Source organism: Ambystoma mexicanum, chromosome 1p (assembly GCF_040938575.1).
Source record: "Ambystoma mexicanum isolate Mex_15411 chromosome 1p, UKY_AmexF1_1, whole genome shotgun sequence".
Classification (NCBI taxonomy): domain Eukaryota; kingdom Metazoa; phylum Chordata; class Amphibia; order Caudata; family Ambystomatidae; genus Ambystoma; species Ambystoma mexicanum.
Window position 1 is genome coordinate 614176022 of NC_090921.1, and position 27075 is coordinate 614203096.

At 47.7% G+C, this 27075-nt stretch overlaps 1 protein-coding gene across 1 annotated transcript in view; it reads left to right on the forward strand.

The window, feature by feature from the left end:
- LONP1 (lon peptidase 1, mitochondrial) overlaps nucleotides 1–27075 on the forward strand; it is a 1004634-nt gene that overhangs the window by 85440 nt on the left and 892119 nt on the right. The window contains exons 2-3 of the mRNA XM_069649597.1: nucleotides 4867–4955; nucleotides 10424–10543. Coding sequence (XP_069505698.1) covers nucleotides 4867–4955; nucleotides 10424–10543 — 209 coding nt within the window. The remainder of the gene's footprint in view (nucleotides 1–4866; nucleotides 4956–10423; nucleotides 10544–27075) is intronic.

The following is a 27075-nucleotide window of genomic DNA, read 5'->3' on the forward strand; positions in this document are numbered from 1 at the left end:
CCACCTGTAAGATGAAACTATTGCATTAGAATACAGTTAGCGAGAAATGTAATACGAGGAGGGACACCCAACTTGTAGGTGTTTGGTTATTTGCCCACCCATTGACAGCCCATGACCATGCTAATCCCTATGGCTATTCCCACACAGTTCATGCCCCTTCCCGCCCAAAACACCTCCTCATGGGAATTCTGAACTGGCTTTAATTAAATGGTACCATCATGGTCCAAGGCACTCAGCCCAATCGCCTCCTACTTGACAGTCATCTCTCGCATCTCACACGTGGAAAGATGCATTCAATGGGAAAGACTTTTGTGCTACATTGAATGGAACTTTGCTATTGCACAGGACTCTATCGAATCCTAACGTTTCTCAAGGTATTACTGACTTGATCCAGGGGAAGGGCGTCCAACCCTGGTCGTAAGGAGTACTTTCTAAAGCTTTTGAATTGGTATATTATTTTGTGGAACTAAAAACAACCAAACATTATTGTATAGTTTTGTTGCATTCATTTGATGGTCAGAGACATTTTGGACATTTTTCTTTAGTTTTAGTTTGCTAAGCAGGGCTATCCTTGTTAGGCTAGGGAAAGATAGGCGTTTATCTCACCCCTTTTTTATTTAAGAAAATGGCAACTTTTGAGTAAACTATACCTCTGTGTCCGTCTCGCATTTCTGACCGTGAGGGCCAACCACGTCCCAGCCTCTTGCCTCAAGCACGATACTTTGTTCCATCGTTTTCCTCATTGCCTTTAAACCTTTCTCAATAGCCTTCAGTAAACAGGGTAGATTCCAAGGCCTTAAAAAGCTATCTGCTTATGCTGATGATGTTCTATTCTATGTTTGGGAATCTTGCATATTTTAAAAATCACTCCATGGTATTCCAAGGCCTCGATGTAGCTCTTAAAAATTGTAGTCTGTTTATTTCCACCTCCATCCTCTTTGCAATCCAATGGGTCTTCAATTAAGTAGATGGGTATTCTCTTTGCCAAACCCCAAGTTGTGGGGGGGCTAAATTCTGACAAAAGAACGTCAGATATGGAGCCTACCCTTGCTAGAAGATCACAGAAATGTGTATCTTGGTATGGGAGAAGTGAAACCAGTTTGCAAACCCAACCCCAAAACATTCAAAACGATCCCATTCCCAAATACCCATTTTCTCTGTGGTCAGCTAGATTATGTTCTGATTAATAGGCACAATTTTAATGTCAGAGAGCGTTTGCATTTGTTATGTGGGGAGTTCCCCTCAAGATGTGCCTATTCCTCCACAGCGCCTCCCTGATTGAGAGTTTGGAGAATAAGTTTGTTATGTGAAATCCCTCTTTATGGCTTACATTTGAAATGCGACTAGGTTTTAGGATTTCATGAGTCTCTGGCAATGGAATTACAATGTCTAAATGTGTATTTAATTTGTTGAAGTATGTATTGGGTTTCAACGCAGTTATGTACCTTGCTTACATGGACCTCTGTTTCTCTAGATATATTTTAAAAATGCTGCATTGTGGTTAACGTTGCCTAAAATGGGTATTCCTAATGACATCTTTGCGGTAGTGGTGTCACATTATGAGACTAAGGCCAGGTTAGCATATAGTGCGGATGGCCAACCCACTGCACGTTTTAAAGGCTGGTGAGTATGTCCGTCAGGGATGTATTTTGGCACACTTACATTGTAATTTATAAACGTCATTAAATATAGAACTAGAAAAATTTACATTGGTTGTTCAAGAATTGCCCACATTGAAATTCTCTCATTTATGGATGCAATAATATAGCAATGAATGCTTGAGCTCCCCCAACACGACAGAGCTTGGTCTCTGGTCATAATTGCTACATGGCAAAAGTGGCGTGTCAGTTAATGCCTCCAAGTATAATATGGTTGTTTCCAAGAAAAATAAACTGTAGGCCAATTTATTCTGGAAATCTTAGCCGGAATTCCTGTGCATATTATGATTATTTGGGGCTAAGATATTCCACTGTTTTGCTGTTAATCACTTTAATAAACTCGGTTGGCGCAACTGATGAGAATTCATAAAGCCAAAGCGTTGGCAGTAGTAAGATATGGTGCCAGCAGTTGGGGTATATTTAGAGGAGATAGGGTTCAGACTGCGGAAAACAAACGTATCTAAAGGCTTTTCAATACCCTCAGTGGTTTCTTTTAATTTACCCACATAATTCGGGATTCCTTTTATTGAGGACACAATTGCTGCTCATAATCCACTTCTTTGGATGTATTTATGGATAAATAAGGCCTCCCTAACTGAATGCATTGTGAACGATATCCTCAGATGTACACAGACCAATACGATTCTGTCTATAACATTTTACAGAACACTTTAAAACGTGCAGTTTGTTTAAATTGGATTATACTTTAAAATACGAAAAACTCTGGTTACAAATCTGGTTTCATTTTTGTATAGAGAGTGAATAGCTTTTGCAAAAAAAACAATTATTTCATAGTTTCCTCCAGTCCCACTGGAGGAATGGCAGAATATTTTCTTATGGTCACTAGCGGGAGTCCTAGAAATGAATACATGTGCACGAGGTTGGCCGCTCTCCCATTGTCCATAGTTGGAGGATGGTGTGCATATGTCGTTTGTTTTATTACGTATTTATTATATTTGAAATGTGTATATTGTGCACATCTGACCCTGCTGCTTTGGAGTACAGTCCAGTATATAGAAACTGAAAAAGCAGTAAATGGGATGGCAAACTAGGGTGGGAATTGGAACGTTTTCAGAACTTCATGAAAAAATCGAAAGCAACAGGGTTTAAGAGGCAGGTAACAAGTTCCACAACCATAGAAGAGCTACAGCCGTGAGGTATGGAATTTTCTCCCTTAGCGAATCAAAAGACTAAAGACATCTGTGTTTCGAGTGCCACCGGAAATAGTCGATTTATCCATGTTTGGGGGTTGAAGAAGCACAACTGCTTTATAGGCTATGCATACTATAACTGTGGTTTCCCTGTTACATATCTGCGATTATGTGAAAACGTTTGAGCTCTGAACTTGGTCCTCAGCCCCGCACCCTCAACTTCCGATTTTCACTTGGTGTCCTCTTTCCCCCTCCTCACCGCTAGCCTGATGAAATTGCATCCTTTTTTCTCTACCAAATGGCATTTTTTCAACTTTTTATTTTTGGCGTGGTTACCTCCCGCATCGAGCAAAAAATAAATGGTAGCCTTTTCATTTTTGAAAAGCCTCACTGATGCATTGTGAGACAGAATATATTGCTATAATTTTGTTAGACGAGGCACCCTCTTCCTCGTCAAATATTTTAATTACTGGAATTACCCCAGACCCGTCCCAGAAATCGAGTCAATGCTTCGTGCCCAAGTTGTTTCATATCTGGTCCAATTGCATCCAGTGTTTTTTGCTGTGCGCTGCACAGAAATGTTGACCTTTTCTCTACGGGGAAATGAATGGGAGTAGGTGTTTTATTTATTTATTTTTGTTTTTGCTTTTGTAATAACAATTTCATTTTTAATGAATCTTTCCCGATGTCCAGTTGGGTGGTGGTGGAATGAGGCGGGGAGGTTGGTGGGTGAGTTTGACGGGGTACCGTGACAATTTGTTTGCAAAATATCAGCCAAATCTGTCATGCATGTCAAAAGTTATTAGCAATTCAATTTTTGAGTTTCCACTGGAAGGTGATACTCCACTATAGTGGGGCGACCAGCGCACTATATAGCGTTTGATGTGTTTAAATTTATTTTGTTTGTTGGAATTAATTGTAATTATTCTATTGTTATGGAATTTTAAATTCTGAAATAAGGAATGATTATGTAGATCGTGCCTAAGAGTGTGTTTTTATTTATAATGCTGTGGATATTTGTGTATAGTTCAGAGACAACAAGCGATGAAGAGTAATAATTGACTCGGGCGAGTGCTAGGTTTTCCTTATGAGCGTATACTCTTTAAAGATCATTGTTTTCTACCCATTGAGACAGTGATATGAACCTGGCCATGAGTTGACACATTGAAGGAAAAAGTCTTGAAGTTTACGCAAAATTTGATTGATGGATGAACCAATCTAGTTTTAAGGAATTACAAATGTTTCCATAAAATGCGTGAGGTTTTATTGTCTTAGAGTTCATATACAATTCGTTTGAGGAATACATTGAATCAGTTTTAAGGAATTTAAATAATGTTTGTATAAAGTGGTTTGATGGATGACTTGATTAAGATGAAATTAATGATATTTTTTAATACTAGGAATGGAATGTGTTACCACAATTTTATGAGGAATGATGGGTCTGCAGAATTGTTTTGTATGCTAAGCAACTTTCCATTTATAGGGATTTGTTCATGTGATTTTTATGTACTAGGTCGTTTTTTTCTTTCCTTTTGAGATTTGATATATTGTAAAGTTTGAACATTTTATTTAAACATAAACAATAATAAAGAAGGAAAATCGTGTACTATTCTCATATCAATCCACCAACTGTCTTTCACCCAAATACCCAATTGGATGACTTCATGCCAGAAATACTCCAGTCACAAATCTGGCATCCATTTGATGCATGTAGACCTCTGGTCAGATAGTCATGTGTTCGAAATGCCTCAAAAGTTGCTTGTAGGCATTCGACCTCTGGGAAGGTCATCCTTCTCCCTTTATGCATGTGTTATTTTAATGGCATGTTTGAGCATTTTGCAATTGTGCCTGTTTGAATAGACCAGCCTCATTTCAAACTGCTATGACTTTTGTCTTTTTGTAATCCGTTTCTCCAGTCTTCTTTTGTCATCATATTTAGTGTTCCATAATAAGTACTAGAAACAAGTGTCACATTACTCCCATCATGATTAATTTTTCATTTCATGTTTTCCATTGAAAAAACAATGTTTGAAAAACGTGTAATATTTCAATTTTAGGTCAAGAATAAAAAGCTTGTTGAGCTGCTGAGGAGGAAGGTTCGTCTTGCGCAGCCGTATGCTGGAGTTTTCCTCAGGAAAGATGACAAGTAAGTGGTAGTTGTGGCATTATACCACCCAGTAATCATATTTCTGATGCTTGTAAATCTACTTAGAATCGCATGCTGTCCATGTAGTCTGACATCTAGTATTGCATCTTTCTTTCGAAGATCGAAAGGTGACGACATGGGCGTAACTGTAACACTATCCCTAACGTGACGTCTAGTGTACCCCAATCCCTCACGCGTCGAGGTCCCTCGGATTGTTTTTGTTTCTGCCCAACTATTTGGCCGCCTTATGTGGAGCTCGCAAGAGATAATATTGCTCAATATTGTTACTTTCTCAAATGACCTAAGGTTGTCTAGTCTCCTGACTACTTCTTTTCATCGACTGCCTCGTGCACTTGCTGCCTCCGAAGACATCTACTACTGCTCGGCGACTGGTGTACTGATCGACGTCTGTCGACCGCGTGGCCTTTGCCTTACAGTAGAGAAAGTGGGACCCTGGGTTTATTTTCCCTTCTCTTTCCCTATTTGGTCGGGCTGGTCGGGCTGCCGTCTACCTCTGCTATGGAGAGGGCATCCTTTAAATTTTGTCCGTCATGTAACGGCAAATGCCCTTGGCAGCACACCCATCACCGTTGCAATATAAGTCTACCTCGAGACCACGACAAACGTTCTTGTAAGTCCTGCAAGCTCTTTCATCAGAAGACGTTAAAGGACAGGCAGACAAAACGGTGGGCGGCCTATGCAATGCAGGCTGAAAGTCATTCCCCCGTTTGCGCTGTCACTTCGGATGACGAGGACGCCAGACAACACACAACCCCTAAGGCCTCCTTGACGGACACGTCAAAGAAGCATGCAACGCCAACATGTCCACCAAAATCTTCATTGTCTTCCGAACCTCGCAATTCGGCGCCCTCTCCGCAGCCGTCTTCTTGGCATGCGACTGGGCTTTCCTCTCACAAGGGCTCCCCCCGTTACCCCCTCAAAAAACACACAGTCGCCAAAAATATGCGAGAGTCTCGCATTATTTCGGCAGCAGGAGAGCAAATGGGCACTCCCTCTCATCCAGAGGAGTATTCTGAAGCCCCCCAGCCTCTCTCAAAGGCTTTAGTCAGGACAATCACCCCCTTCTCTGCAGCCTTTTCCACCTCCAGACCCCTCTGCATCCTCCCTATGGATCAGGCAGAGATTTGAGAATGATATGGGTAAGATGGACAATTTATAGATTTCTCTGATAAATAAATATATTACTGTCAAGAGACCAAGGGAGGAAGACTCCTGCCCCATTCCACAAAGTGCAAAAGCTTCCCATTCCTACACAAGTCCACCAGGAGGAGGACTTTGATTACTCAGAACAGGAGGATACATACGGGGACAATCCTTTTGATCAGGACACAGCTGACCAGAATCAGGACTGGGAGCAGGATCAGTCAGCAGATCAGGGGACTTGGCTTTCACCCACACAAACCCCTGACCAGGACATTATTTCTCTAGACCCACCTTCTTCACCTCAACAAAGACTGTCCTTGCCTGTGGTTGACCTAATGCTATTTAATCCCATCCTAAAAAGAGCCGCAGATAGTTTTGAGATCGCTACATAGGAGACAGACCCTGATGGTGACTTGGTTGAAAATATTATCAAGGAGAAGCCTCCCACTAGTCAGGCTATTCTGCTACTCCTTGTTTGTCACCCTCCTTCACAAGGGCAGTCAACCCTCGGGTTGAGAAATTGTTGTCCCCCGCTCCATCTGACCCTATGTATATGCGAGTTCATGCCACACCGGACTCCCTGGTTGTTAAAACCACTAGAAAAAGGGCAGAGATTCCACTATCCACAGCAGAAGCTTCCCCCAGATAAAGATTGCAAAAAACGTTATGCCCTACGGTAGCGGATTACATCTTCTGCAACCTATTCTACCAGAATAGCTAACAATATGACTCTTCTCGATAGTTACAGCGACGTCCAATGGGGCCTCCTCCAGGAAGGCTTTCAAGAGGTCCCAGACACCACGCGATTACGCCTGCTGGCGGTCGTGACTGGGGGGCAGGCAGGTGACCCATAATATATTAAAGAACACTCTAGACGCTGCTGAGACTGCTTTACGTACTCTAGCCCAGGGGAATCTTCTTAAGAGACACGCCTGGCTGAAGAACTCTGGCTTCAAACCAGAGACTCTGGCCTCTCCGATTAACAAACCTGTTGAAGACACCAACTTATTTGGCAAGGCTGGGATGACGCCCTGGAGACTGCTAAGAAAGAGCATGCAACGCTGATGTCACCCAGCCAAATCGCGGGCAAGCCCTTCCACTAGTAAGGAGGCTCAAATTCTCACTGTTCCTTTCGTGGTCAATCTTTCTACCGGTCTCCCCATGGTCAATAGGGCTCTGGAAGTACCCTATGGTCCTCCGGCCAAGGCTCATCTGGAAACCGCCAATATCAGCAGAGAGGCCAACGTAGAGGCAGGAAATCTACTCCAAAGAGGCTCCCCGGCCTCCACCGCAAAGTGACTTGCTGGTTCGGGTCCCCTCCCATTGGCATCATTCATCCACAGTTCATGATAGTGCACACCCGCTATCAGTTCAAGGTTCTTCCCTTAGACATTGCCTCAGTGCCACGGGTGTTCAGAAAGGTATTGGTGGTAGTAGCTGCTCACCTGCGCAGGCAGTCCATCCCAGTCTATCCTTATCTCGACGAATGGCTAATGGGGTATTTGTATGTAACATGCCTAACGAATACCCGGAAGACAGTAGATCTCCTCTTCAGCCTAGGATTCTCGATCGAGAAAAAGTCCAGCCTAGACCCCAGCCAAGTCGAACAGTTTTTGGGGGCTATAATTCGGACCAAAGACTGCCTCGTCTTTCCCTCCAACGGGAACATGCTGTTCTAGATCCCTCGCTATGTAGCCAGTCATGAGGTGACCGTACGCAAAGCCATGTGACTGTTAGGGATGATGGCCTCCATCTACCTAGTTCCACAAGCACGTCTGCGCATGCGCCCTATGCAAGAGTGGCTCTCGAGCCAATGGTATCAGGCCAGCAGACAATGGGACGATCTAGTGGTTGTCTCGCCAGCCCTCACTCAGTCTCTGCAGTGGTGGTCAAAGGAAAAATGTAGAAGCCTCTCTCACCACAGACGCATCTCTGACTGGGTGGGGTCTCACCTTCATGGTATGGCGCGTGGTCCCCAGCAGTAGCATCCAACCACATAAACTTGTTGGAACTGCTAGCAGTGTTCAAGGCCCTGAAGGCATTCCAAACTCACCTCCAGGGGAACACAGGTCTAGTCCTCACGGATAGGACTACGACCATGTATTATCCAGACAAACAAGGGTGCACTCACTCTCTAGGGCTGTCCGAACTGTCCCAGAACATATGAAATGGGCTCTCAAACACCAGATGTTCCTCCTGTCACAGCACGTTCCAGGGGAACTCAATCATCTGGCAGATGTACTCGGCAGAGACTTTCCCCCCCTACCCATAGAGCACGAGTGGCATCTACACGAAGTCCTTTTACTCAACGTCTTCACAGACTGGGGCCTTCCAGAGATCGACTTGGTTCGCAACTCTGGAGAATGCACAATGCCCATATTGTGTCTCCAGGTACTCTCAGAACTGCTCCAAGGGGAACAGTCTCTGGATAACATGGTCAGGGAAATTTGTCTACGCATCCACTCCACCCCCTCTTGCCCCCCCCCACGATTCCCCTGCTCAACAGGATAGTGCACAAGAGGCACTTAGGATGATTCTTGTGGCCCCAATGGCGGCCCGCCAACCTTGGTTCTCCCATCCCATGGCAATGTCAGTCTGCCTGCCCTTACAACATGCTATCGCAAGTCCAGGGGGAAACACTACATCCATACCCACAAACTCTCAACTTAGCAGCCTGACTCCTGAGGTCATAGAGTTTTGGACACCTCCAACTCCCTCAAAGATCTATGGACCTACTCGGGGAAGCACGGAAACCTAACACCAGGCATTGCTACTCCACTAAATGGAAATGCTTTGTCATCTGGCGTAATGGCAAAGGCATCAATCCTATTGAATGCACACCAACACATATTTTCCTGTACCTAAACCACCTGTTAGATTCAGGTCTGGTTTTCAATTGCCTAGCGGGCCACTTAGCTGCACTTTCAGAATACACCACGTCCCAGAATAAAGATTTGTACTGGAAAATTCCAGTAATTAAAGCTTTTTTGGAAGGGGTAAATAGGCTTCATCCCCCTATTTCCAACCCAGCTCCCGGGTGGGACCTGAACGTTGTACTTAACAGACGAATGGGGCCTCCCTTTGAACCAATGCACAAGGCTAGCCTTAAAGCACTCTCCTACAAGACTGCCTTCCTGGTGGCGATCACGTCGATAAGGAGAGTTGGTGAACTGCAGGTCCTTTCAGTTCAGGACCCATTCGTCACGATTAATAAAGATAAGGTGGTCCTGCGCACTCACCCATGATTTTTCGCCCAAATGTATTTCAAAGTTCCATGTAAACCAGCCCATAGAACTACCCAGCTTTTTGCAGAACCCCACTAACTTGGCAGACAGAAGAGTCCACATACTAGATGTGAGAAGAGCGGTTATCTATTATCTGGAAAAGACAAAACCACTAAGAAAAACAAACTAGACAGACATCCGCCTTCCTTTTCCCTCTGCTTGCGCCTCTACACCCTGTTCTTCCTTATGTAAAAAGTGATCGTGTCAATCCCGGATAGGAAGGCCATTCGCCATCATAAATCCTAGTGTTGACCTTAAAGGAGCCTGCAGCAATGTTCTTTGTCGAGCCACACTGTACGCTCGCAGCATTCAAAGCCAGGAGGAATAGCATTAGGATTGGATGGGGAAACATGTACTTAGACTTGTATCAAGCGGGTTTGAAATTGAGGGGAGCTGTGAGCTATTTAGCTCCTGCTTGTAGCCAAGAAGAGCCTTGTTAGCTTTACACCAACCGCTAACAGGAGCTCCTTTTAGCACCCTTTGCTAATTGATGCAGAACAAGCACAACTATGTGGATTTAATTCTGTGCATTTGGGACAATCTATAAATAAACATTAGGACACATCTATATGACATTGGAAGCATAAGGGGCCAAAAACAATGGACAAAATTGTATTTTTGTATTATGTGAAAGTTAGATTTGTGGAACGCTATGTACTAGCTCCTCATCCATCTGGTATCTACCGGTCACTGGTTAATGCTTGATACCCAGGAGCTCCTTTTAGCTCCTGCTTATCGAATCTTAATTCGATCCCTGATCAACCATGCCACAGTAGGGCAAATCGAAGGAATTCTGGGTACAGTAAAGCATTTGCCATCAGAGAGTCTGTGTACATTGCGGTAACATGAATCCAAAACACTGTGGAGTCGGGAGCACATGCATTGCCTTGAATATTCTTCTGTGCGATTTGGGACCAGATCTAAAGTTCTTCTTTATCAATGTTGCACTAGGGGTGAAAAGTTTAGGGTAACTTGACATTATTGAACAGGACCCATGACCTTTTTTGCATTGTTTGGCAGCAACGAGTCAGATGTGGTGGAAAACCTGGATGACATCTACCAAACGGGAACCTTTGTCCAAATTCATGAAATGCAGGATCTTGGAGACAAGTTGCGCATGATTGTCATGGGACATCGAAGGTAAGTTGCATATGTTATGGTGCAATACTCGGTCTGTGGTGCAACAAAAAAGGATTGGGCTCTTGGAAGTAAATGTCAGAATTGACAGGATGTATTGCAGAAGTAACACAAAGTTGCTTTGTTTTTCCAGTAAACCAGGTGAAACATCACACATTAATCTGCTAGCCAGATAGAGAGGTTAATTGCCACCAACTGTAAATAAAGGACAAGAAGCAAATAGAATTGCCCTTTGCATTAAGAAACGTGCCGTCTATATCTATACTGACAGATTGGTGATTTCACATGAGTGACCCAACAAATGTCAATTTTTTTTATGCTAGCTGGGTTACCTGGCGTTGCCTGTGTCCTGATCGAGTGGTGTCTCATGTGCCCTGGAGGATGTTGCTCTTGTCCTCATGCTGGCAAGTCTTGCTTCAGTTTGCTCTCTGATCTCATTTGCCCTGGAGATGGTTGCTCTTGTCCTCTGGTTGGCAAGTCGTGCTGCTGTTTGTTGTTGTTTCAGAAGCTCTTGATATTGATTTTTGCTTTGCATCAGATGGAGCTTTTCCAAGTGATGTTCGTTTTTTGTGCGGCATGTTTCAGTCACTCAATGGCTTCAGCACATTTGAGAAAATATCCAAGAAAGATTGATTGATTGTGCTCTCTTGTAAATTAAGTAAACTGTAACCTTGCCATTTCCGATATTTGGAGTAGCATGATAAAACATTTTAAATTCCCCTTAAAAATGCTTTTATAAACACTTTCGTACTGTACACAGAAGTGATATATTTCAAAGGAATAGCCAACACATTGAACATTTTGCTTCAGACACTTTTCCAAATTCTGCCTCTGCCTAGTACCTACTGTAGTGAATCGGGGTGAGCATCAGTAAATGAGGGTGTCTGCGGAGTGAATTCTTTGCATCCAAACACAGACTACATACAATCTTGCCCCAGACAAATTAAGAATCCTTGCAAAATGCGGTAGCGGTGGGATCAACGGTGTGGATTTTTATAGCCGGACAAATATACACACACATCCCAAACATTTTTTGCATATAAGAGTTTTGTATCCAAACATAGACTACGGTCTTGCACCGGACAAAAGAGGAATCCATGCAACATTTGGTAAACGTGCGTTCAACTGTGTGGATTTGTAAAGCTGGACAAACGTACACACATGCATACATTCAGCTTTATATATAAAGATTAAAATAAGCCCTTATCTGAACATATAACTGGTGTATTTCAAAGCCTATATTTGACTTTGTGATTCTACTTGTGCAATGTGGTAAACTGGTTGTAATTAAATGCAAACCACACTGGTGATAATTGAATGCAAACCTATAGGAAAACTGAGGTAAACAGTTACCTCACAAACACAGACTTGTAACGATGGTGTCACCTTCTACCCCATAGGACACGGATCACATGAAGCCATGCACATTGTCCTGAATCTTAACCTTGTCTCACATTATGTAATACTGTCTGCCCACATGTGCAACATGTGAGTCTTTATTCACTAGGCCATGTCCAGCATGTACAAAGTGAATGTTCAACCTGTGCAAGGTGTTGTGACCCCATTCACAAGGGCACAGTGTAAATACATTCATTCACCTCCACACACAGCATGCATTCAAACATTGATATGGACAATCCTTTCCTTACCTATCAGGTTACGTTGTGTGTGACATTATTTTCCAGTCAGCAAAGGGTATTGGGAGGAATAGCCAAGCACTACGATTAGGGTATTGTCATGACCTCAAGTTGTACTGGCCATTGTCGCTGTGTGCGACTGGACTGGCGACTTCCCTGGAGGCTGGAGATGCGGCAAAAACCGCTGCAACACATGACTATGGCATGCTGCGTGGAGGCGCGGCAGTCTGCGTTGGTCACTGCTGTGTTTCAGCATTAGAGGTCTACAAGCCATGGACCCATTGCTCCTAAACCCATACAGTGAGCAAGTTCTTTCTGTGTTTATCCTGTTGCCATTCTTTGTTCTTGACCTCTTTGCAACCTTTCCAGGACTGCTTCTGCCTGCTCTTTCACTGCTGTTTGCCCGGAACGTTTGATACTGAACTCCCGGTTACTTGATCTGCTATTCTCGATAAGGCTTTGATTCTTGCTTATCCCCTAATCTGTTTTTTGGCTGCCCCATGACCTGCAATGCTTTTTTGGAACTTGTACTTCCCTACACGTTGTCTGGAACATTGTTCTCTTTGTTGGAATTGCATCTGGTTCACTTCTTCGATCTTTGCTGTTTTGGACTCCTGTGGATTTCTGTGTAGTCTGGTGAGCACTGTAGTCGTGCCTTTGTTCCGCCCAGGTATAGTGTCTCCTGTGCATCCTCATGCCGTCTGGTCTTGTGGAACTGGACTCATTTGCACCTGGATTGGAGACTGTCTGGCACAGTAACATTGGAACGTTTCAAGAACTATACAAAGTGCAAGGTATTTTCTGTAGGACTGCTTTCATCGCGCACTCTTGGGTAGGCTTGGGACTTTGGGAAGGTGCTGGATATTGTAACATTGTGGGTTCCTTGTACACCGGTTTACCAATTTACTTTTTTCTTGCAGCTTGCTGACCGTGCCCTTCCTGCCTTTTCGCTACAGCGCTCAGTCCACCAGTTACTCACATTGTGGTGGACTGCACGTGCTCAGGAGGAAAGTCTCCCTATAGTAGCCGGTCTGGTAACCTCATCACAGTGAGGTACAGACTACGATGGAGCCCTCCTTGTTACAAGTCTTCGGGACAGGACTGATTTAGGAGCCTATTTGTATACCTACTATTGAGACTGCTGCTGACCCAATGGCTGCTTTGCTGTAGGCCTTTCAGGCCCTGAGGGCTGACATGTCAGCAGCTCACGAATCGCTGCACCAACGCGTTGATGCTCTTCATGTTTTAGTACATCGCTTTCCCCCAGATGAGGAATTTGGTGGTGTGGCAGCGGCTCCCTCAGGGCAGAGGCCTGTTTTAGTTAATCCGGGACCCACCCCTGTGGTTTTGCCCACACCGTTCCCTTGCTCCTCCTGAACATTTTTTAGGAGATCCTAAGCATTATTGCACTTCCATAAATCTATGTAAACTGCATTTTCTGTGACACCCCTTTGCCTCCCTGATGCTACTATGAAGGCTGCTTTTGTACCATTACACTTAAGTGGCTCAGCTGCAGCTTGGGTGACTCCTTTGTTGGAGTCTAATGATCCGGCTTTATACGATTTCGACAAGCTTTTGTGTGCCATGAGCATCGTGTTTGATACCAGATTTAAGGCACAAGCCTCCAACTTAGAACTCCTGGCATTAACCCAGAGTAAGGCCTGTAAGGAAGGCATGGTATCAACAGTAAGACGCACAGGTGACCGCAGTTCAAGGGTGTTTATTGAACTTTAACAAGGGTGTGAAAAGCGCCAATCTAGTCCTAAATCTACAGATTGTAGCAAGCTAGGACCATCAAATAATAATAATGCAGTCCTAGAGGAGTCTCGTCAAAATAAAAGGGCCTATATTAAGAAAAACCTATTGACAATCCTTACCTCTAAATACAAATAGTTTGGGGGTAGTGTTTATGAAAATGAAAGAAGTGTTCACAAAAATGATATGTCAGTATGTTAAGGCTGTTGGCCTCCCTTCCCTATGTTTCGAATGTGCACATAGTTTAGCTTGACCCGTTGCAGGACCACTTTGATTTCACAATTTCTTTTACATTTGCCACCTCTTAGTTGGATACCTAAAAGATACCAATGAATGAGCACCCACGTGGCACTGGACCACTCTGTATACAGTATCTATCTTGGCTTCAAAGGTTCAGTCACTCCTCTGCTATTCATGCATGATTAAGTTACTTATCACACATTCTGAACGAGAGCATGCACGTACTACCAAAGAAATTGATTTGGTCTAAAAAGAAATTGCAGACATGAAAAATCCAGTTGCTACCAAAGACAAAAAAATGATGAAATGTGTTCTATATTAAATGAATACCAAGATGAAATTAAAATTAGAACATTTCGTAAATTCTACAGAGATGAAAGAGATTATCAGAGCGACCATGTCTACAACTTTCAGTACAAATATGATGGTGACAGCAACTTCGTGAAAACACCAACAGGTTCACCTACCACCTCAGATGTAGACTCTGAACTTGAAGATGGGAATATCCCACAAGAAGGTGAAGAAACCCCATTGGGTTCTATTGGATCCAAACCTAACGGGAGAGGGTTCTTAGCGGAGATCAACAGATACAAAATGGGCAACCAGTCCACCTATAACCAGCCCATCAAGCAAGTACGTTTTCGTGCCCCTTTAGGGCGCAGCATCACAACCACCACCACTTAATCAAATCAAATACAAATACAAGACTAACCAGAAATCTAGCGATCAAACCAATTCTCACAACTTAGTGATCAACCTGGCTGATAAGATTCTGACAGTCAACTGTCACTTTTGCACCATGGGCTCTTTCGCCCCCACCTCACCATCAGATATGACAGAAGTACAAATTGCACCCCTATGAGTTTTCCAGAAAACTTAAATTAAAAAAATACTTCCACAACAGAACAGCCATATATGAACCAGCAAGCAGGCAACACGCTCTTAGCAACCTTAGCATTCTGGAGATAGAGAACATTCAGGTGCTAACAAGCTTAGTTGATGACCCCGCTCCCAAATCCACTATGGATATCCAAAGTGAATTGGGGTTTTTACCAGAGCGACATGGATATCCAGGAACACAAGTTACGTTCAATATGTATGCCACCATCTAATGCAGAAAATGTAATGGACACCTTCTACCAGGTAATTTCCAATGAGATACATGATCATATTGATGGTAAATCCATAGGGTTCTCCAGTAAAAAAAGCAATTTAACGAAAGAAGAACTCACAGCACTACGAGAACTATCGGAGGACACACATCACCATAAAGGAAGCTGACAAGGGGGGCAACATTGTTGTCTTCAACAAACAGGACTACATTCTTCTGGCCAATGAACATCTTTCCGCGCCAGGATGTTACAAAAATCTGGATGCTAATCCTACAGCAGTTACAGTCAAAGATCTACAATCACTTGTTCAACATTGGTTTTCACAAGGACTATTAACGGACCACAAAAAATCCTTCCTCATCGGACCCAAACCTCTTATGCCAACCAGCTACTTTTTGCCAAGGTGCACAAACCTTTCAATGATTTACCTGCAGTGTAACCAATAATGAGTTGCCAAGGAGGGGGCACCGAGGGTCTAGCCAAATATATTGATTCATCGATCAAGGACTTTGTGCTGTGCATTCCAGCTTACCTTAAGGACACCATGCGTACACTAAACATTCTTAAAAAAATCACATGGCAGCCGCACTTCCATTTAGCCACCCTTGATGTAAAATCACGGTACACTCATATCCAAAACCCGCTAGCACTCAACACAATGGATTTCTCTTTCAGAACCGTCTCAGTTTCCTTCTCCCAACATTTACAAATGATTAAAAGCTTTCTCCAATTCACACTTGGTCACAACCAATTTATTTTTAACAGGCAATATTACCTGCAAACTAGCGCCATTGCAATGGGCGCAAAATGCGCACCGTTGTTAGCCAATTTGTTTATGGCATTCTCTGAACATATCCATATATATCAGGCCAAGGATTTGCAGGTAAAATACACACGTGAAAAAGGTACATAGATGACGTGCTGCTCATTTGGGCAAGTTCTCCAGAAAGGTTTAACTTTCTTAAAATGTTTGAATCAAAACAACTTTGGCATTGAATGTACTGGTCAGATACATGAGACACACATAGTATTATTAGATTTGAATATAAGCATTGGACATAATAAAATTCAGACTTTCACACATCGGAAAGAGACAGCTGTGAATGCTATTCTTCATGCTTCGAGCTGTCACAGACAAAGCGTGATCAACAACATACCGAAAGGGGAGTTTCTGAGAGTGAGACGTAATTGCAGCACTAATGTTAGTTATGATTCAGAATGTAAGTTGATTGGTGCCAGATTTAAGGAAAGAGGGTACCCGGAAAAAATAATTGAACAAGCTCAGAGAATCACCAATGGGACAGATCAATAACAGCTTTTGCTGAAGGAAAAGTCCATTACTAGAGACTTTCCAGAGACTGTTAATTTCATTACCAAATACTCAAGTGATAGCAGCATCTTTTTTAACATGCTGAAGAAACATTGGCACATCTTTAAATTAGAGAAGGATATAGCACAATGTATTTCAGATCAACCTAAAATCATATTCACTAACTCACCGACCTTGCGCAATAAATTAAGTCCCTCTTTCCTAATCCCTGACACCGCAAAACAGATCACTTGGTTAGGCAACAGTAACATTGGTTTTCACAAATGTGGTTCGTGCAATTTTTGTACGTTTGCTCTATCCCCGACTAAGACTTTCAAATGTCATGGGGGTTTGGAAGTAAACATTTTGGACTTCATTAATTGTAAAACAAAGTTTATTGTATAAGGCATCATATGTGTATGTCAAAAGGTATACATAGGGAGTACAATTAGGGAGTTACGAGTAAGAATTCAAGAACACTTGGCTAACCTTAACAATCAAGATCCCAAACTCCCCTTTGCCTTACATTGGCAAACCAAGCACCAGCAGGATCACAGCAAAGACATTTGCTTCGTTGGTCTTCGGCTGGCCAGACCACATGCCAGAGGCGGGGACCGGCAACTTCGCAAATTAGAAGCTTGCACCATATGCCAACTCCGTTGTTTGAAACTCGGTTTAAATCAAGAACATGAGTTAAGTGTGTTTTTTCTGATTCTGAGAAGTATTTGATCCTTGCAATGCACCTGTTGCTTGTCCGATTAGTATTAAATACATGTTAAGCATAAACCGAACATCAGAAATGTATTTTGGTACCACCACCTCCTTTTGAAATTCAAGAGTTTATAGAGATAGCGATTGCCACTGTTGGCAAGTTTTTTTAAATTCCAGGGTTCATCTGAAGAACTAGAGATAAATGTGTTTATATGGACTATGAGGCCAAGTACTCTACTACTGTAATCTATCCATTGGCATGCTTGTCTAGCAGCAAGCATATGTCATGCACTAAACAACACTAAACACAAAGTAAATTTGCAGTATTTTTGCCAAATACATTTAAGTAACACCTACATTCATAAACCAATATAGTGTGGATAATTGTTTAACAACCACCACGTACATAACCTATTATTGCAATATTATTACTATCCAGCCATGTGTGGCTACTCTGATAGTTTTAGAATTAACTGGCGAGTTGAAGTGCCAATATATTTTTTACAAGCCACAAACAGATGTTGCTTTCTGCAGATTGGAACTTATCCAGTTGCAGTGTATTCATTATACATATGGGTGAACTGGTTATTGAAAAATGTAAGACTTCTCTAATTCTGGTTATAGTTTCAGACAAGTTTAGATCAGTCACAAGCGAACATAGGTTGCCATAGTCACAATAACGCGTGGTTGGCTTGCCAACGCTACTTTTATCCACCCTATACAGGCTAATGGAGAGAGGGGACCCCAACAAGAAAGAAGCCTATATGCAGTAATGGGAAAGGGACATAGGCAAAGAACTAGGTATGGAGGAATGGAACCGCATCTGGACACGAATCCATAAGAGCTCAAAATGCGTCACCAACAAAGAGGCAGCGATCAAAGTATGCTACAGATGTTATTTGACACCGGAGACTCTAAACAAAAGCAACCCAGTTATCCCATCGCAATGCTGGCGAGGCTGTTCAAACACTGGCACATTGTATAATTTGCTGTGGTCGTGCCCGAAAACCACACTGTTCCCGAAAGAGATACTTGAGCAAATCAAACTAATCACAGGCCTATCAATCCCGTGGGACCCAGGAGTAGTCATATTGGGTGGTTCAGGAGACAGCCAATTCCTGATGACTGGCCGATCTATGCTCTCACCTACTCACAGCAGCAAACATTTCGATAGCAAGACTATGGAAACATCCCAAGGGCCCAGCAGTCACAATGTGGTGGACAAAGTGTTGGGACATAGCAGTCACCGAAAAATTGCCGCCATTCACTTTGGAAACAGGAGCAAGTTCTACAATACCTGGCCCGATTCCCACTCAGCCTCCCCCCGGCCCGGGCCCTCTCTGCTGCTCCTCTTTTGGGGAGCCGGAAGGAGAGGCGGGCCAGAGTCAGCACGGGCAGGGGGGTCAGGTGGGACTGCTACAGTCTTCAAACCGCAGCCTGGCTGCACGGGGCCGAGCTCCAGGTAGCTGGTCGAGAGGGAAGGTTGCCCTCGAGAATGGCCCTCGAACAGCTGGGCTTCCCTCAGCTCCCGGGTGCTCCCACTTGGTGGGGGCTTCCCTGCCGACTGGGGTGCCCCCACCCAATGGCCCAGGCTCAGGGGCTGGCTCGGTGAGGAGAGGACGGGAGGCTGCTCAGTGCTCCCTCTCTCCGGTTTGGGGAGATGTCCCCCGGCAGGTTAACTCAACCCCGCTCTGAAGGGAATCCCGCTCCCTGGGCTGTTGGTCGCGTGCGCCTGGGACGCAACCGAGGTCAGGCCCGCGGCTCTCCGGCCAGCGGCTTTGCTGTTAATAATCCTTCCGCAGGTTCACCTACGGAAACCTTGTTATGACTTTTACTTCCTCTACATAGTCAAGTTTGATGGTCTTCTCAGCACTCCGCCAGAGCCGATCCGGGGACCTCACTAAACCATCCAATCAGTACTAGCAATGGGCGGTGGTGTATACAAAGGTCAGGGACTTAATCAACGCAAGCTTATGACCCGCATTTACTGGGAATTCCTCGTTCATGGGAAATAATTACAATCCCTAATCCCTATAACGAACTGGGTTCAGCGGGTTACCCGCACCTGTTGGTGAAGGGTAGACGCACATTGATCCGTTCAGTGTAGCGCGTGTGCAGCCCCAGACATCTAAGGGCATCCCAGACCTGTTATTGCTCGATCTTGTGTGGCTGAACGCCAACCGCTGGGCTTCGCGTAACTAGTTAGCATGGAGGTGTCTTGTTTGTTATCGGAATTAACCAGACAAATCGCTCCACCAACTAAGAACAGCCATGCACCACCACCCACAGAATCGAGAAAGAGCTATCAATCTGTCAATCCTTTCCGTGTCCGGGCTGGGTGAAGTTTCCTGTGTTGAGTCAAATTAAGCTGCAGGTTCCACTCCTGGTGGTGCCCTTCCGTCAATTCCTTTAAGGTTCAGCTTTGCAACCATACTCTCCACCCCCTGCCTCCCCCCGGAACCCAAAGACTGTGGTTTCCTGGAAGTTGCTTGGCGGGTCATGGAAATAACTCCACCAAATTGCTAGTCGGCATTGTTTATGGTCAGAACTACGATGATATCAGATCATCTTCGAACCTCGGACTTTCATTCTTGATTAATGAAAACATTCTTGGCAAATGCTTTCGCTTTGGTTCGTCTTGCGCTGGTACAAGAATTTCACCTCTAGCGGCACAATACGAATGCCCCCCACCGTCCCTCTTAATCATGGACCCAGAACCGAAAACCAACAAAATAGAACCGGAGTTCTATTGCATTATTCCTAGCTGAAGTATTCAGGCGACCGGCCTGCTTTGAACACTCTAATTATTTCAAAGTAAACGCTTTGGACCCCCAGGATACTCAGTTAAGCGCATCAATGGGGTGCCAGGAGGCAGGGGCTGGGAGAGGTGGTAGATCCACCTACGAGCTTTTTAACTGCAGCAACTTTAATATAAGCTAATTGAACTGAAAATACCGTGGCTGCTGGCACCAGACCTGCCCTTCAATGGATCCTCGTTAAAGGATGTAAAGTGTACTCATTCCAGTTACAGGGCCTCGAAAGAGTCCTGTATTGTTGTTTTTCGTCACTACCTCCCAGAGTCGAAAGAGGATAATTTACACGCCTGCTGCCTTCCTTGGATGTGGTAGCCGTTTCTCAGGCTCCCTCTCTGGAATCGAACCCTGATTCCCCATTCTCCAGCATGGGGTCTGGCATGGATTCACATGCTCATGAATATTCCCCGTCGTCAGGCTGGGAATCCTCGGTAAAGAAAAAACCAGTATCAGTTTCGTTTCTGATCTGTCTTTCGTAGTAATAACCAATCACTGGTCTCTGCGTCATACTGACCACAGCCAATGACTGCCCTCTACCTAAGCACCGCCTCTGGCAGCCATCTTCAGATTTTTACCGCACGTTCATGTGTTGGGATCCTCGTGCTATTGCTCTCGAGCGTTAGTGCTATTTTTTCGCGCTTTCTCACAAAAACTTCGATTCTTTCGGTCAAAAGAGCCTCAAGCTCCACCGATCCTACATCCGATCAACGGGGACCCGTGTCGGATTCATCTGTGCCCCTCAAGGGTGAAGATTTCGTCGAGCTACACTTCGGAGGACTCCAGAAGCTTCTCAGGCCCGGTCTCGGAGATGGCCCAGGAGAAGGGAAGCTCGACGCCCGGAAAGCTGTTCAGGGCCTGCCCTGGATGCCAGCTGCAGAACGTCTTCAAGGAGGACGAACACTCTTTCTGCCTTTACTGCCTTCATGGGGACAAGACGCACGTGGAGAAGGACTGTGCGTTTTGCGGCAACATGTCGGAACGGACCATGAAGGACCGCCATCAACGTCTCGCCAGCTGGCTGGAGGGTAAGAGCCCGTCTGGCGAGAAGAAGAAGAAATCTGAGCGGTCTTCTAAGACCTTTGAGGGCGCCCCGGCGACGGGGGCCCAACATAAGGCCAAGCACCGCGAGTCCGCTGGCACCGGGAGCGCCGAACGGTCGGGCTCTACGGGCGCCAGGCAGGGCGCACCCTCCCCGGCACCATCAACCACGAGCCAACGCTCTGGGTCGGGTAAGAGGAAGGCCGAGCACCCGGCGAAGCTCCTGGAGAGACCCCGGTCGAGCTCTAAGGCAGAGGAGGAGCGTGGCAGTGCCCCCTCCCTCAAGGATAAGGCGGTGAGCGCACCTAAGGTGGTGAAGGCCTTGATCCATTCGACCAAGCCCTCTATCGAAACGGTCGCGGCGGCCCTGGCCCAGCCTGTGGAGGCTGCACCAGTGGTGGCGGCCTCGGGGCCCAGAATCTCCCTGCCTCCTCGGAGGGAGTCTTCTTTCGTGCCCATCGATAGGACCCCCGTGAAACCCTCCGTGGGGAAGAAGGGGGGGCAGGGCGTCGTCGTAGATTCGGCCTCAACCTCAGAAGAGGAACTGATCGAGGTCTTAAGCCACGGCCTAGGCGTGGAACAAGACCAGCCCGTCGGAATGGGCCCCGACGCAGGTGACGACGACGACATCGTCGAGGATACCGACGGGGCCCCTGCTCGCCCGTCGGATTCCCCTCTGCCAGCGCCGCAAGACAACTCAGCGGCCATTTTGTTGGCTATACAGTCCTTATGCTCCGAGATAAGGACGAGACTACCGTTACCGACGGAGGAACCTCTCCCGTCGGGGGATCCAGAACCGGGACCTTCTGGTGTTCCCCCTACCAAGAAAAGAAGGATCCATCCACCGCCTCCTTTTCAACCGTCGCGCCCCGTCCAGCCCTCCTCCCCCTCCACCCGAGGGGATGATACGGGGACTGACACGGCAGCGACGGGTACGGACGACGAGGCATACGACGAGGATTTTCCGTCGTCGCCTCCCACCAGGGCTTCTCCGCCCGACGAGATTGGATCGTTCCACTCAATGATCGCCAGGGCATCCGAGCTTTTCCAACTCTGCCCTGAGGAGAAGAAAAAGGAAGGCTTCCTTTACCAACGGCGCGAGACCAAGAGGAAGACGGTCCTCGCAGTGCCTCTGTTGGACGACATTTGGGATGAGGGCCTTTCCCTCCTCAAGAACCCTTCCACGACGCCAGCGAAAAGAGACCGGTACGAGAAAAAGTACCGGGTCCCGGACTCGGCCCCCCTATGCCTCAGGGCGCAGCCTACCCCGGACTCCGTCGTCTCCGCGGCAGCCAGGAAGAAAGCGGGGGGGGGGTGCGGCCTCCACGTCGACTTCCCCGCCGGACGGCGAGGGAAAGAAATTGGATGCCATGGGACGCAGAGTCATCTCGTCGGCGGCGACGACGATTAAAGCGGCCAACGCCTTGGCTATCGTGGCCCGCTACGACAGGGAACTCTGGTACAAGATAGCTCCCCTGCTGGATTTTCTGCCGGACGACAAGAGGGCGGAGGCCCTTGAGATCCTGCAGGAAGGTGAGGTGGCCTCGGACCACGCCATCCCCGTGGCGACGGACATCGCCGACACTGGGTTCCGCCAGATGGGCAACGGCGTTTGCCTTCGACGTCGCGGATGGCTCAAGGCTACGGACTTTCGGCAGGACGTCCAGACCAGGGTCCTGGACATGCCCTTCGACGGGAACAACCTGTTTGGGAAGACAGTGGACGATTCCCTTCAGGCCATCAAGGCGGATACTGAGACGGCCCGGGCCCTTGGAGTACTGCAGCAACGGCGGACGCCCTTTCGGAGCGGCGGAGGCAAGGGCGCCTCCAAAGGTTCCGGCGGCGGTTTCGCTTCCTACCGTCAAGCGGCCCGCTCGTCGTCGCAAGAGGCCTACAGAGGACGAGGCAAGTCTGGCGGACCCCGCCGTCGTCGCCAAGGAGGCCAAGGCGGCAAGGCCGCGTCCAAGCAGGATTGAACCGGCCGTGGGGTCGGGCCCCCACCGAAGCAACCCGGTGGGAGGCCGGCTGGCGGGCTTTGTCAGCGTGTGGGAGTCCATCTCCACCGACCGTTGGGTGCTGGATGCCCTGGCCCGGGGCCACGCGCTCGAGTTTCAAAGAAGGTGCCCGCGCGTCCCCCCCGTGGCCAGGAAAGAACTTCACGTCCCTCAACTTCTCCTGGAGGTAAAGGCGATGCTCAGAAAGGGCGCCATCGAACTCGTCCCAAAGAGGCTTCGGGGCTCCGGAGTCTACTCGCGTTACTTCCTCGTGAAGAAGAAGACGGGAGGATGGCGCCCCATCCTGGACCTGCGACGCCTGAACAAGTTCATCAAGGCGCAGAAGTTCCGGATGGTCACCCTCCAGCACGTCCTGGGTCAGCTGGAGGAAGGAGACTTCCTATCGTCGTTGGATTTGGAGGATGCCTACTTCCACATTCCCATCCTAAAGGGGCACCGAAAATTCCTCAGATTCGTGGTCCAAGGGCGTCATTACCAGTTCAAAGCCCTTCCCTTCGGACTGCGGTCGGCACCCAGGGTTTTCACCAAGTGCCTCGCACCGGTGGCGGCGCAGCTGCGCCGCGAGGGGATTCACGTCTACCCCTACCTGGACGACTGGCTCATCCGCGCCAAGACGAGGGAGCTCGCCGTGGTCCACACGGCAAGGACCGTCCAACTCCTCACGGACCTGGGATTCTCCGTGAACTACGCCAAATCCCACCTGGTGCCCGCGCAAGTCGCACTGTTTCTGGGAGCGAGGCTCGACACAGTGTCCCTTCTGGCCTCCCCGTCGGAGGAGAGAACCAGGACCATCTTGGGCAAGGTGCAACGGATGTTGGTGGCCGACGCGGCCAAGGTGAGGTCCATCAAGTCCCTCCTCGGGATGATGTCTTCCTGCATCTACCTCATTCCCTTGTGCAGGCTCCGGATGCGCCCGTTGCAAGAGTTCCTGGATGCGCGCTGGATCCAGACGACGGGCAGCTTCGAGGAAAGGATCAAGCTCGACGAGAGTTTCCGACGAGCGATACGGTGGTGGGGCACCCGCGCGCATCTGACGGCGGGCATGGACTTCCAGACCCCAGCCCACCAGGTGACTGTGACCACGGATGCCTCCCTAGAAGGGTGGGGAGCGCACACCGAAAATCTGCACGCAAGGGGACTCTGGCTCCCGACGGAGAAGTCCCTGCATATCAACGTCCTGGAGCTCCGTGCAGTGTTTTGGGCCCTCAGGTCCTTCCTTCCGTCCCTCAAGGGCAAGGTGGTGAGGATCTTCACCGACAACACCACCACCATGTTTTACATCAGGAAACAGGGCGGAACCAGGTCCCCAGCGCTGTCCAAGGAGGCGCAGGACCTGTGGCATTGGGCCGTCGCCCAAGGGATTCTTCTGGTGCCGTTTCATCTGGCAGGGATAAAAAACACCATCGCCGACTCACTCAGCAGGGAGCTGCGCTCGTGCCACGAGTGGGAACTACGGCAGGATCTGGTGGATCGCCTCTTCCGACGGTGGGGCACACCCCAGATCGACCTGTTCGCGACGGCGACGAACACCAAGTGCCGGAGGTTCGCCAGCAGGTTTCCCCAGGCGAGGAGCATGGGCGATGCTTTCTCGTTCCCCTGGGAGGGCCTGTTCCTCTACGCGTTCCCTCCCTTGCCTCTGCTAATCCGGCTCGTCAACCAGCTCAAGAGGTCACGGTGCAGGATGATCCTCGTCGCACCTGCGTGGCCGAGGCAGATATGGTTCCCGGACCTTCTGGACTTGTCGGCGTCCCCGCCAATCAAGCTGCCGGCGGACGCGGATCTACTCTCCAGGGAAGGAGGCGCCATCCTCCACCACGACCCGAAGTCGCTGAACTTGCAGGCCTGGCTCCTGCAGCGCTAGAGTTTGGAGGATACGACATACCGGCCGATTGCAGAGAGGTTCTTGCAAAGGCCAGGGCGTCCTCGACTCTTAAATGCTACGGACACAAATGGAAGAGGTTCTCTGTCTGGTGCCACGCACAGAAGATTAACCCTCTACGGATTACGGCTCCCCAAGTGCTGCCGTACCTGCTGACGCTGGCCAAAGCTGGTCTGGCACACGCGTCCATCAAGATTCATCTTGCTGCGATCTCCCGATACACCAGAACCACGGGCCGGACGTCCTTGTGGTCTCATCGTCTGGTGAAAGAGTTCATGAAGGGACTGTTCAGATCGTTCCCGCCGGTGAAGGCTCCGGCCCCGGCGTGGGAGCTCAACGTGGTGCTGACCAAACTCATGGGACCTCCGTTCGAGCCTCTGCACTCGGCCCCGTTGAAGTTTCTATCGTGGAAAACAGCTTTTCTCGTGGCCATCACCTCCGCACGACGAGTGGGAGAGATCCAGGCCCTTTCCTGCAAGGCCCCGTACTTGACTTTCCACGACACGAGGGTAGTGCTCAGGACGCACCCCTCCTTCATGCCCAAGGTACCGTCGGACTTTCATCTCAACGAACCCTTGGTGTTACCTGTGTTCTTCCCGTCGCCTTCGTCGCCGGCTGAGAGGACTTTGCACTCGCTGGATGTAGCTAGAGCGCTGAAGTTCTACGTGGACCGCACGAAAGGTTTTCGGAAGACGTCACAACTCTTTGTGAACTTTGGACCTGTCAATCAGGGGAAGGCTCTCTCGAAGGCTTCCATCTCCAGATGGCTCTCCGGCTGTATCATGTACTGTCACCGGTTGGCAAACCGACCGCTGCCTGGCCGTCCGAGAGCCCATTCCACCAGAGCGATTGCAGCTACCACGGCGTTCCTATCTGGTGTGCCCCTGCTGGACATATGCAGGGCTGCTACGTGGAGGTCGACGCACACCTTCACGAGATTCTACTGCGTCGACCGGGATTCCAGGGAGGAGTCCAGGGTCGGCCAAGCAGTGCTGCGCAACCTGTTCGCCTGAGGTGAGCCTGGTGAGGAGGTAAGATGCTTAATGTTGAGTTGATGTGATGCTTAATGTTGAGCCTTTGCCACCTCCCGTGGTTGTGCATGTGTGTATGCTATGTATTCTTTATTCATGAGCATGTGAATCCATGCCAGACCCCATGCTGGAGAAGGAACAAGTTACTTACCTGTAACTGTTGTTCTCCAGCATGGGTCTGGCATGGATTCACATGCGAACCCTCCCGCCTACCCCTCTGCGGCTCTTCACTTGGTCATACTGCCACTTCACGTGCTTCCAAATCTGAAGATGGCTGCCAGAGGCGGTGCTTAGGTAGAGGGCAGTCATTGGCTGTGGTCAGTATGACGCAGAGACCAGTGATTGGTTATTACTACGAAAGACAGATCAGAAACGAAACTGATACTGGTTTTTTCTTTACCGAGGATTCCCAGCCTGACGACGGGGAATATTCATGAGCATGTGAATCCATGCCAGACCCATGCTGGAGAACAACAGTTACAGGTAAGTAACTTGTTCCTTACCTGTGGTCACCATGGTAGGCACAGACAGTACCATTGAAAGTTGATGAGGCAGACATCTGAATGCATCGTCGCCGTCACGGGGACGTGCGATCGGCCCGAGGTTATCTACAGTGCCCAAAGCAGCAGCAGGGGCGGCCCGGATTGATTTTGGTCTGATAAATGCACGCATCCCAGAAGGTCAGCGCTCGTCAGCATGTATTAGCTCTAGAATTACCACAGTTGTCCAAGTAACAGATGGAGCGATCAAAGTAACCATAACTGATTTAATGAGCCATTTGCAGTTTCACTTTACCGGCCGTGTGTACTTACACGTGCATGGCTTAAACTTTGAGACCAGCATATGCTACGGCAGGATCAACCAGGTAGCTGCACCTGCTGGAGGGTGGCAACGGGGGGAAGCCGCGGGCCCGCCTCGGAGCTTCCCTTCGCACCCTCTCACGCCATCTCATGGACTCAAGCGCCGGGCCTCTTCGGAGTGAGAGGGAGAGGCCG